At 39.2% G+C, this 12,880-nt stretch overlaps 2 protein-coding genes across 5 annotated transcripts in view; one reads left to right on the top strand and one right to left on the bottom strand.

The window, feature by feature from the left end:
• Nucleotides 1-12,880, bottom strand: part of LOC137629641 (uncharacterized) — a 72,221-nt gene that overhangs the window by 41,473 nt on the left and 17,868 nt on the right. For 2 of the 4 annotated variants that reach the window (XM_068361159.1, XM_068361160.1), the window contains exons 1-2: nt 7,508-7,714; nt 5,740-5,975 (exon numbers count right to left, since the gene is read on the bottom strand). In XM_068361159.1, coding sequence (XP_068217260.1) covers nt 5,740-5,959 — 220 coding nt within the window. In that variant the 5' untranslated portion in view covers nt 5,960-5,975; nt 7,508-7,714. Of the gene's footprint in view, nt 1-5,739; nt 5,976-7,452; nt 7,715-12,880 lie in introns of those variants that run through there. The other 2 variants (XM_068361162.1, XM_068361161.1) reach the window with 2 other exon arrangements.
• On the top strand, nt 9,662-12,385 carry LOC137629296 (uncharacterized protein PF3D7_1120000-like). Its single transcript, XM_068360555.1, has 2 exons — nt 9,662-10,802; nt 12,339-12,385. Exons 1-2 carry the CDS (start codon nt 9,662-9,664, stop codon nt 12,383-12,385), a joined length of 1,188 nt encoding a protein of 395 aa, XP_068216656.1.

Here is a 12,880-nt window from a genome sequence, read left to right as displayed (position 1 = left end):
AGCGGAAGACGGGCTCAATCGTCTGCAAGTGGGAGTGACGGTCTGTGGAAGACACGCCCGCAACCACTGAGGATAATTCTGTGCGCCTAACAAGGCCTGCCGAACCCTTATGCCCTTCGACATTGCTTCTCCCCTGGGCTTGGGAGCTTGCAAGAGGTCCCGGACTGGGAGAACGACTGGCTCGCACAGAAAAATCCCCACGCACCACACTGGCACTAACACTAGTACAAGGCACTGCACCGACACTAGCACTCGTCACAGCACTGGCACTAACTTCACCCACTGCACTCTTGGCCTTCAACTCTTTCACTTCGGCCATCAGAGACTTATGGTCACTTACCACTGACTCTACCTTATCGCCTAAAGCCTGAATAGCGCGTAAAACCACTGACATATCAGGCGGAGGGCACACAGTAGGATCGGGGGTAGCCACTACAGGGGTAGGATCAGGAAGGGGATCATGAGATGAGGAAAATAAAGAAGAGTGAGAAGAACTCCTCCTAGCTCTAATTCTCTCTAACTTAGAAGAATACTTTAAAAGTCGGACAAAATCCAATTCCGAAAGTCCGGCGCATTCCTCACATCGATTTTCTAACTGACAGGGTCTGTCCCTACAGTCAGAACAAGCGGTGTGAGGATCTACCGAGGCCCTCGGAATACGTCTATTGCAAGACCTACATCGTCTATGGGAGAGGGCTTGCGAAATGTCAGACATTTTGTTTTCAAGAGAAGTCAAAGGGAGATCCAAAAAACAAGCAAAAATTCGTTAACCGTTAAACTGAATTAAATAAAAGCTATCTAGCTAATATCAGAAGGTTTCTAGTAATGCGACAGCCGTAAATCAAAGAGAATACATCACCAAATAAGCGAGAATAAACTCGAAGACCATAAGCGTATCCCAGAACGTCTAGCCGGAGGCACGACAGAGGAATAATTGAGGAGGTGTCAACAAGAAGTACTTGAGTACCTGGCCACAGGTGGCGCTGGTTAGTACACCCCCTTCTAGTATTGTGATAGCTGGCGTATCCCTCCTTAGATTTCTGTCGGGCAACGGAGTTGACAGCTACATGATTATCGGGTAAGTTTAATATTGAAAAACACATTTTAAGGGGTATTTGCATGGCATGAATAACATACATATATTTTCCTGAACCAGTGTGTGCTATAAACCACAACTACATTAAAAATGATACCTAAACATGTAAAAGCTATGCATACCTTATTAGTGTAAACAGCGGTTTCAGAAACTTATAAGAAGTGTTTGATTATATACTATCACCAGTGCACAGCATTCGGGGTAAAAGTTGAGGAATATTGTTATATTAAGGAAATGTAATCATAATATAAGCCAGGAAAATTTGTTTTGGTTGCAACCTTCTATTTTCAGATATACCTCGCCTCATTTTTCGGAATCTTTGGGTACATGTATTACGAACCGATAAAAATAGTAATAATTTGAAGAAAATCTTCTCAAACAAACTCATAATACAGTACACGGGCTTGTGTGAGAGTGTATTTAAGACTTAAAAATGGTTTTCGTTTTTGTGTGTTCTTATATTGGAGTTTTCTTTTTTATTCAAAATAAATTAATCTTTGTAATACAAACCAGTCAGATAACTATAGCCTTCATAGTTAAGTAGCTTCCTTAGATTTACCATGCATTTCCGTGTACTGTATAAGACGAGGTCAAAATTTAGGGGAAATTTTAATGTATTTATCTCATATTATTATTACTAGCTAAGCTACAACCCTAGTTAGAAAAGCAGGATGCTATAAGTCCAAGGGTTCCAACAGGAAAAAAATAGCCTAGAAAGGAAAAGAAATAAGATGACTACTATACTACGAAACCATCTGTGTATAGGCATTTAATACTTTGTACACATGTACAGATGATGCTACTCTTTGCATCAATTTCATCTCCTGAATGTAGATCTGGGGTTGCTGAGTACCTTGACAGAGATCTAACTAAAATTAGTGTGCAGTGCATATTATGGGGCATGTAGTTGAACCCTAACAAAACAAAGTATGATTGTAAGTAGGTTGAGGACAGTGCCTCCTCAACATTGATAACATTTCTTTAACTCTCCACGACTTAAAATTTTAGCTGTGATTCTTTATAGCAAATTTACTTTTGAGAAACACATTTGGTCTGTCTCTTTTTCAACTGTACAAAATAAATGGCTTATTGGGAAAGTCTTTTAAAATTTTCGGTGATCAATCTCTTTGGGTCTGTCTTCAGCTCTGGAATCTCAACTTAATTTGTTGGACAGGAACTTACGGTTTATTAAATTTTCTATTCATGATTTAGTTAGTCTTAATTTTTGCCACCGTCGTTCAGTTGGTTCGTTATACGTTACATAAGATTTTTCATAATTCTGACCATCCTTCGCATTCAGATCTTTCCAGACAGTATCATCCTGTTTGTAATACTATACTAGGTATGCAGTTAACTCTAATAGCCATGCCTTCTCCATCATAAGGTTCAATAGTACACAGTATTCTAGAAGTTTTATTCCACTTGTGACCAAGTTGTGAAATGATTCTCCTAATTAGGTAGTTGAATTGGTAGAGCTTTAAAAGTTCATACTTGCAGCAAATTGTTTTATGATGGAATAGGCTGACATAAATCTCCCTTATAGTTAATGTATGAAAGATCTATTTTAATGATGTTACTTTTCTGAAAATATCTTATTCAAAATGTCCATTATCCCAGTGAGGAAAGGAAATAGATAAACTACAAGAGAATTGTAGTTTATCTATTTCCTTTCCTCACTGGGATATTTTTCTCAGTTGTAGCCCTTGGGCTTATAGCATCCTCCTTTTCCAACAAGAGTTGTAACTTAGCTAGTAGAGTAGTAATAATAACAATAATATTAGTAATAATAATAATAACAAAAATAATAACAGAGGTGGAATTTACAAAATATTATTCATGTTTGTACAGTTTCAAACAAAAAAGCATAAATCATTTCCCAAACTTGCATTTGTTCCAACAACAACCCATATCCTCGTCATTTACATGAAAGATAACACCTCAAGTAGGATATATCATCCAGGAACAAACTCGTATGTTCACCTAAACAAGGAAAGTTTAAATTTCCAAAGCTCAGGAAGTGAACAGGGGAAGGATGACTCTAGTAACCACCTGTACTATCATATGGGATGCAAGGTTTATGCACGAGTATTGCTTGTATGTGACTATATTCTAGATGTTCTAAGAGAACCTGGTAACTTCACGAGCCATGAAACAATGCTGACTTGCCAGGCAGCAAAAGGTCAACATCGGAATAGAAAAGAATATGGTATTTAGGTTTAATGTCAAGCCCTAAAACCCAAGGAACCATCCAGTCAAAAAAGGTTCACAAACATATGTACTCCATCACACATCTTTCCCTGTTTACTACAAGAGAATGCTATACTCTTTTGACAAATGCCTATACAGTATTAGAATAGGTTCCTCTGTTGGGTATCACATCCGTGTCTAGATTGATCAGCGAGAAAAGTCAGCATGAGTGGAAACCATGGAAACAAAAATGGCATGGCCAGTCATTAAATGTTATCCAACTTTTCAGTACAGTACCAAAACCCTTTTAAGAAGAAGCTGCTCAGATCAATATGAGATCAGGTACTCGCACATTCTGTGAGGAGTCACCCCTTGTCCAAAAAAGGACGAATCTTATGACATGTAGGTGATGTCCAGAAGACAGAGAAACAACAGTCCTCTGGCAAGGCCATATAAATGACTTCAGTACCTGACAAACGAGATATACTCCAGGGGGCGAGTAAGAGGGCAGTGCTCCTAGACTATGATCGAGCACTGAAGGGAATGAGAAAAAACCTTCTGCCAACTTTTATGACTGGGATACCCTCATGAAGCAAAGGGTATCTCTAAAATCTCTTGCATTTCATTCGAGGTTGGCGGGAATGAGTTTTCTACTTAAGCACCTGCAGTTGAGAAGGCATACCTCTTTGTTGACATGTGTCATCCCGGTTGCATAGTTGCTCTTCAGCATCAACAAGCGACTCATCAACCAATTCTTGAATAATTGTAGAGCTAATACTGACATCCCCACTTTAAGACTTTATACGTAGGTGAGTCTCATTGAAAGTCTAAATTCCAGAGATTAAATTAATTTGGCGAGTGTTGCACCCTTCCTTGGATGCGCCTGAATAGAAATATCTCCAAAAGGGACTAGTTCAGCAGAACTCATACAAGGAGCTTACTATCATCAATCAACAAAGTCAGACTCTCCCTCTCATCCTGTCAAGTGGAACTTGAAATGATAGGGACTGGCGAATGGTACCTAGTACTTCCCCTTCAACTTTCGATTGGAGAGAACTACGACGAATACCGAAGCAGGACGAGTTTCTCCAAGGATGACAGGTGACCCAGAAAGGTATGCCAGAATGAAATTAGTTGTTTTTGGCAGAAAAAGAATTGCACTGAAATATCCCTCAACTCCCTGATCCGAGTTTGCGGAAAGAACTGTAGCCGCTACCGTGTCGATCAACATTCTCAAGTATTCATCTGCTGTTTAGGCACAGCATCTGATTTGTGTGTGTATTAAAATGCTAAGATTATGAAAAATAAAGGGCCAACGGTTGCCATAACAGAGCAATTGCACCTTACAAGACACCAAGACCCAATCATTGAGATATTGTAGCAGATGGATTTGACCACATGGACACAAGATGTAACTAGTGTGAACACTAACGAACACCCATAGAGTAGTCACCTGTTCCTCTGAACTTAAGGACTCTCCAACTGAAATACCCAAAATTATCAAGTACACTAATTCTACCATGAACTTTAAGTTTATATATTTTCTCTCTCTTTCTCATCTAGGAAATAGGGGAATATGGGATGATCCCTGCATCCTACCAACTATGCATGTTCTCGGTTTGGTACAAGACCAAGCACTGATACAGGTAGCGTAAGCCCTATATCAAGTACTGAGATGCATTTCCAGTCTGGGTTGGTTCCAAGTACCACAACGTTCTTCTCTCTCGTAAGTACGGAGAGACCAATCAAGAGTCTTAAGCAACTGTTGTCTATCGGTCTTCCTTGCCTTCTTTGATTATGTCATCTTCTTAAAAATAGTGGCGTCTGAAAAATGTTATGAAGACAAGGTAGAGGAAGAACAAGAAGAAAAGGAAGAGTGCACGTGTTTTTCTGCTCACCTTCTTCGGGGTGGTTGAGACCTTGGATATCATTGATGACGCAACCACAAAAGAACCGACCACAGAGGTCTTCGAAATCAGCAGGTGCCACACCCTTCTGTACCAATACAGGAGAAGGAGTAAACGAGAGACAACAGGGGGGCAGCCATAGAAGTCCAGGCGACGGTAAATAAATGTCCTATTGCCGACAGAGCACCAATGATGCCCAAGGAAAAACAACTTACTAAACTTAGGAAGAGAAAGCAAAAATACTAAAACAAAACCAAAATCTTAGAGGCTGCAAGAATGTATGTGTACTGCTATTGGTCAAAAGTATGTTGTGTAACTGAATGACAGGAGGGTGAGGCTTCCCTTCTACCTGTCGGTTAATTATAACTACAGCACTGTACCTCTAAATTCTTAACGAGCACTCCAACTTCACTGAAGTCATACTTCTATTAACAAATGTTGGTTTGTATTTGTGTAGGTAGAAATATATCTTAGATAAATGAAATATAGTAGTTTTTATTTAATAAATATATAACACACATTCCACAATTAAAATAGGGCTCGACTTACCTTTAATAAGAACCACCTTTCTTTCACCAATAAAATGGCTTTCTAAATGCTTTTTAATTGTTGACAAATATGGCTTGGGCTTGAATTTTGATGGAAGACAAAGAGGACAATGATAATTTTTTCTTGAAGGATTACAGCCATAATCACAATTATCACATGAACTTAGGGTAAACGATTCCTTTGGGTCTTGTTCTTCTCTCAATATTGTGAAGTGAGTCATCGGTTCTTTGGCTTATCTGTTAAATCATATAAAAGATTATCAAATTTAAATGCACAAAACTTAAATTCTGATGCTTCATGTAACTTACAAGCAAAATATAGCAAATCTAAAGAAATTTTTATTTTTCCCAGTTATGCAAATCTTTCGTCCTTTAAATTAAGTAACGTCTTTAGAAGAGCTGTAAAGGCCTATGAATTACTTAACGAGGTAGTTAACGACAAGAGGCGAGTGAAGGTGAGAAAGCCCGCCAACTCTCCTGTCTAAGACTCTTCACTTATGACCTTCGGGTGGTCGAGGTAGGATGTTAAAGGACTCAGGTTTGTACATACAGGTGGCCACTACCACGCATACACCCACCTACCCCAAAACCTAAGTTTCCGGTTTCATTATAGTTACAGATAGAAAATGCTTTTCTACTAATAAACAGGTGTCTCATGTAGAAAAACGGGGTGAGGGTGTATGTATGATAGCGGCCACCTGTATGTATGATGATGGCTGACTAAGAATACGGCAGTGTAAGGGGGGTCGCAGGGGGGGGGGGGGGGTTAGCCCCCCGCTAGGTTAGTATGTAAGGGCACGGCTTGTAGGTTAGGTTAGGGGGGAGAGTGTAGGTTAGTTGGTGTCCATATTCTATGCACGCTGAAGGAGGAACTGGCCGCTAATATACAAAGGATCCGAAAAAGTTTAATTTTCTTCGAAAATGACACATTTTCACTGCAAATAAAAACCTCATTATCTAAGAAATAATAATCAATGGGTTTAGCATGCACAGCTCAGCATGTACCGCTTGCCAGTACATAGGAGTTTAAGGTTTTTCTTTTTTTGCAAGTGAAGGGAGTGCACTGCGTAGCAAAAACCATTAGATTTCTAAAAAATATCACTGTTCTTAGACGGCCTAACATGTTTTCGGTTAGATTGCTGTTGAAATGAAGGTCAAATTCGGTGAAAACTACAAGAAAAACTATATTTTCTGTTCAATATGTTGTTCGATCTGTAACTATAATTGCTTTTTCCTAGGTTACATTGCCCTGTAATACAGTAAAATAATACCCTAAAATTTTACCCAGTTTCCCACTGGGATCAACAGTATTCTTTAATATGGTGGGGGTAGGAAAACTGATAAAATTAGTTTAAGGAGTTTCCCTGTAAGAAAAAGTTATTTTATTGGAAAATATTGCCCCAACCGGAACTATAATACCGGAAAACTCATACGGAAACGAGTGTCATTTTTGAAGAGAGCGTAATTTTTTTCTATAAGAAACAGTAGTTTTTTTCCTAGGTTACATTGCCCTGTAATTCACTACAAAAATACCAACTCATAAACGGCTGGCTTGGCCCAATACTCAAGGTCAGAAATTGATAAAACACGATAAAGTAGGGAAATATATGGTTTATGTATTTATCTAGATATTAAAGTATAATATATAAGTATTTACAAAATATTTACTCTAAAGTTGAAAAACAAATATGAAATATTCGAAACTACTCATTACCTAGTTTTGGTTAAGCTAGCGATAACTTTACGGTAGGGTTCCTGTCAAAACTCACCGTGATTTAAGACAGTATATATCACCCACAGCAGACTGGACTGCCACTAAGTTCTTCTGTTTGGGTATAATATCAGAAATCTAGTGTAACTGTGCTAAATATTCCCTTCTTTTCTGGTCAGGAGCCAAGACGAAACAGTGACACCACCAGTGACCAGATGTAACAATAACGTAATCCACACTTCCACAGCTGAGCGGTAACGTGTTGTTCTTTAAAATCTTCTTCTACATAAAACTTAATGGTAGTCAGGGCTCGTTCGTTGTGGAATATGTATCGTATATGTTTGATTTACAATGAGAAAATTCATAATATACTGATTATTCTAGCCATTATAATTTTTATATTTTTATTTGAAATCATCCGTAAACAACTCGCCCAGCTATTCTACCCGATGTATGTCATAGAAAAGGCCATCAACAAAGCCAACACGATATATTATAAAGATCACGATGTTACTAACCAAAGAGATTTTAAAAATAAGATAAAACTCCCATATATAGAAGGTATTAAAAATATAACAAATCATATCAAAACTGAGAACCCCTTTGTTTTTTCATATCCAAAGACCATAGGAAGCGCCCTTATTAATGTTTATCAAAATAAAAGAGAAATAGAAGCCGGCGTTTACAAAATACCATGTAGGGACTGTGAAAAAGTGTACGTTGGGCAAACTGGCCGTTCGCTATCTCAAAGATTATCCGAACACAAAAGATCTGTTAGATATGGGTATGAAAACTCGGGGATTTTCATTCACCTTAGGGATTTAGGGCACCAGATTAACTGGAGTGAGTCGTCTTTGCTTTTTAAGAGTACCTGTCCGTACAGAAGGAAAATCCTGGAATCAGCCATCATAAATCAATCAAACACAATAAACCTATCTGGGGGCCAATGGAAAGCTGACAGAGTGGACAATACTCTTCTCAACCCTATCATTAAGAAGATAATCCACGGAGACCGACCACCAGACATGCATCAGAGGTCAAGACTTCCTCCAAGCGGCTCAACAATAAGAACACGCACCTGGATGTAATTAAATTTGGCTAATCCTTCCAGCAATTATAACAACTATAGAACAATTGAACACACCCTTTTGCTTTCATATATAAACCGTCACTCTCCACTGTATTCCTTACTTTTACTTCACATCCTGAAGAGGGTCGATGTTTATTGACCGAAATATAGTGTGATTTATTCATATTTCCTGTGTTTCTTTTATGGGCCTTTTTGAAAAAACATGTTAAACTGTTCGATTACAGTTATAAATAAGACATATATATATATATATATATATATATATATATATATATATATATATATATATATATATATATATATATATATATATATATATATATATATATATATATATATATATAATATATATATATATATATATATATATATATATATATATAATGCTCTTAATGTTTACAGATTATGTACCCAATCTTAAGACAACAACAACAACAACAACAACAACAACAATAATAATAATAATAATGGAATATGAGATTTGTGTGAAATTTACTCTAAACGAAAAAGATTTTTTCCGGCTTCCGAGATTTCTTGGCGAAGCTAAGTCAAGACGGTTCGGTTTCTAAAGAGCTGAAAAAAATGTCAATTTTTTTTTAATTTAGAGAAACTCTATATCAATTTAAAAGACTTCATTTGTTGCACATTAAAATGACAGTAAAATCTATTAGTGAATTTAACTTTCGAAGTTGATAAATCTTTTATATTTCATCTTTTTTTGGTAAAAGTTTTCCGAGAATTTCTCCTTGGAAAAGATGAAAAGAGATTGTTCAATGGCGGAGATATTTTAATGTTCCGAAGAAGGAAAGAAGGGAGAATCATACGACAGAGTTTCTTAAATCGATAACGAAAAAAAGAGGATTCCCCCCTCCCCCCCACCCACACCCCCTCTCGCAGGGGGAATTTCCCTCCCCAGGGAGCTCAGGATTTCTCTCGGAGTCAACGAAATTGTCTCCAGAGTCTTCAAGAATCATTCTTGTCTTTCCGGTGTCTCCAATAAGATTCCCGATCCAAAGGGTCTCCGGGAATCGTTTGAGGGAAAATTTACGTTTTTAATATTATACCTGACAAAAGAAGATGAATCTAGTCATCTATCATATAGATTTTTGAAAGAAATTCAAAATGAATAAAAGTTTTGTAGGAGCATTCAAAATAGGAACTAACAAGATGTCCCAGTTTACTACTGGCCATCTTCAAGCTAAGAGGACACTTGGCGGTGTGGTTTTCACAGAACCACAAAAGGAAGGATCCATAATGTATAGGATGACCTCTTGGATGAGGTCTAAGGACCCCTTCAACTCTGAGGGCGGGATGGAGGAGAAGGTGGAAGGAGGGCCCCAAGAGGAAAAGAATCAGAAAAGAGAAGAGCTGAAGGAGAAGGAGAATATCCAAAAGACATTTGAGGAACGCATCGGTTTCCTGCAGAAAGAACTGGAAGCAGCTTTTGCCGAGATCAGTCTAAGAAAGGAAGAACAATCTAAATTCTTAGAGGAGAATGAAGAGCTGAGAGCAGAGAATCAGCATCTCAGTAACATCATCAGAAGTCTTCAAATCGATAACCAAATCGATATGGAAAATTTGACCACAAAGAATGCCGACCTAGACCGCACAAACGAACATCTAAAAAAGGAAATCTGCAATCAAAAAGTTATCCTGGAACAATGTAAAAATGAATTAAAGGAAAAAGAAAAAGAAAATATTAAAATCAAAGAAAAATTGGATAAAGTTCGCCAGAACAAAAGGAAACTGGAAATATTCACTGAAAAGAAAATGGAAGTATTAAAGCAGATTTCAGAACAGAAGCAGGAATTGGAAGAGAGCCTCAATGAGGCAAAAATAAATGATCTCCTCAGGAATGAGCGCTACAAAGGAATTTTACAAGAGTTAGAAAATTACAAAAAAGAAAATTTGAAATTGAATGACTTGGAGCAAAAAAACATCCTATTGAGTCAAGAACTGGAAACATTCAAATCTGAAAAAAATGTTGGTCTCAAGGACGAGCTGCTTGCGGCAAATGAGATCATCCCTTCACTCAAGGAGGAACTTGAAGAGGGAGATAAGACGAAAGAAGAAAACAAACCTCAAATGACGAAACTGAGACTTAACAAGACAAGTTTAAAAATGGATATTAAGGATGTTCAGAAGGATGTCCAAAAGGATGACAGAGACAATAAAAGTGAGGAGAAAGTAGTCGAGGCACAGGATCAGGATACCAACGGACGTAAGGCTGAGAAGGAGGAAGTTGGAGGCGCATCTGGTGTGGGTCAGGTGCTTGGCTGGCTACTAGCCTCAAAAGGCGCTCTCCATGGCACCAGCAACACCCAGGAAGAGCAGCTCAAAAAGGAAATTTCCACGGACGAGGAGAAGGAGGAGGAGGACAAGGAGAAGGAGAAGGAGAAGGAGGAGGAGGAGAAGGAGAAGGAGGAGAAGGAGGAGAAGGAGGAGGAGGAGAAGGAGGAGGAGAAGAAGGAGGAGGAGAAGAAGGAGGAGGAGGAGAAGAAAAAGGAAGAAAAGATTAAAAAAACTACACGAAAACTTATCGTGTTTGACCTGGAACCCGAGAAGCCCAAAAGGGCCATCTCCTCATCCGACAGTAGTCACATCACCTTCCAAGGTGAAAAGGTTAGAGTGACCACCACAAGGGACTCTGGCCTCAACAGGTACGTGACTGTCGACTTGCATGTGCCCAGGAGGTTCCACAGAGCCATATATGGAGTGGAAGGAAGGACGCTGATGGAAATCACCCGCCACAGTGGAGTCAGCTTAATAGATATGCCACAAAGGCACGAATATAGTCATTCAATCACCATCAGTGGTACTATTAAGCAGGTTCAGTTAGCAGCTGATCATATCGAATGGCTTCTGAAGAGTCTCACCGGCACTTAAATATTTCGATCAGCAAATGGATAAAAATGAAAAACAAAAAAAAATAAAAAAATAAAAAATCCTAAAAAAAAATAAAAAAATAAAAAATCCCAAAAAAAGAAGAAAAAATGAAAACACCAAAAAAAGTTTTAAACATGAGAATATTTTTGCCATATTAGTTTAATTTCAGTTTATTTTGTGAGGGTAAGGAGATTCAGCCGAGTTTTGCCAGGACCAAATCTTCAAATAATTGTGCTAAATCCAATCACATCCACAGGAAGGAGATCCCCCCCCCCCCCCCGGGATCTTTAAACTGACTGACTGACAGACAGCTACAGGGAGGATACTTGGAAGGACTGGCCAGATTGAAGGATACAAGGCTTACTATCCAGCTTGAATTACAATTCTTGGAATAACCTGGAGGACAATGGCCTACTGAGGGAAGAAACCCCGCTGAGACTAGTATGCTTTGCACCTTGATGGACGAGTACAAGCCGTTTGTCGTGTACAAATGGTCGGATATCTAGATCTATTCTTTCGGATATCAACCTTCGGGTGGTTCTGGGGGAATGATCTAGAAGACCGGCTCTGCAGAGGGAACGAGCTAGGCTTCTTCTAGTAGGCAGTCTTGTCCTTAAAGGTTGGACCAAGATAATCAGCTAGTGAAGGAAGCTGCGCCTCTTCGGAGCAGGTCAGTCTGGAAAGGTGTTCTGATATCAAATGGCTGCTGATGAAGGTTGAAGAACTGGGATGAACAGAGTGAAGTTTTGGTCCTTACAATTGGCGAGTTGATGCCCTCACAATTTTATGAAAGGAATAGTATCTTCTTTTACTTCTTTTTTTTTTTTAGGTTTAAGGTTTTTTTTTTTTAGGTTTAAGGTTTTTTTTTTTAGGTTTAAGGTTTTTTTTTTAGGTTTAAGGTCTTTTTTTTTAGGCTTAAGGACTGGCTATGCAGGTGAAGAAACTCTGAATGATGAATGAGCGTGTCTTGTTTAAGTGGGTAAAATGACGATTGGCTTCACCAACCGGCCAAAAATTGATGCTTGGCTTCACCGTACTGCCCACTAGGCTTCCCTGACCGGCCCACACAATGACGCTTGGCTTCACCGCCTGGCCTAAAATGGCACTTGGCTTCACCACCTGGCCCACTTGGCTTCACTGCCCGGCCCAACAATAGCGCTTGGCTTCACCGCCTGGCTTCATCGCCCGGCACAACAATGGCGCTTGGCTTCATCGCCCAGCTTACAATGGCGCTTGGCTTCACCGCCTGGCCCTCTTGGCTTCATCGCCCGGCTTATAATGGCGCTTGGCTTCACCGCCAGCAAACAATGGCGCTTGGCTTCACCGCCCGGCTTAAAATGGCACTTGGCTTCACCGCCTGGCCCGCTTGGCTTCACCGCCCGGCTTACAATGGCGCTTGGCTTTACCGCCCGGCTTATAATGGCGCTTGGCTTCATCGCCCGGCCCAACAATGGC

The sequence above is a fragment of the Palaemon carinicauda genome, chromosome 37 (genome assembly GCF_036898095.1).
Source record: "Palaemon carinicauda isolate YSFRI2023 chromosome 37, ASM3689809v2, whole genome shotgun sequence".
NCBI lineage: Eukaryota > Metazoa > Arthropoda > Malacostraca > Decapoda > Palaemonidae > Palaemon > Palaemon carinicauda.
Note: the sequence above shows the minus strand (reverse complement) of the source record. Positions and strands in the feature narration are given on the sequence as shown.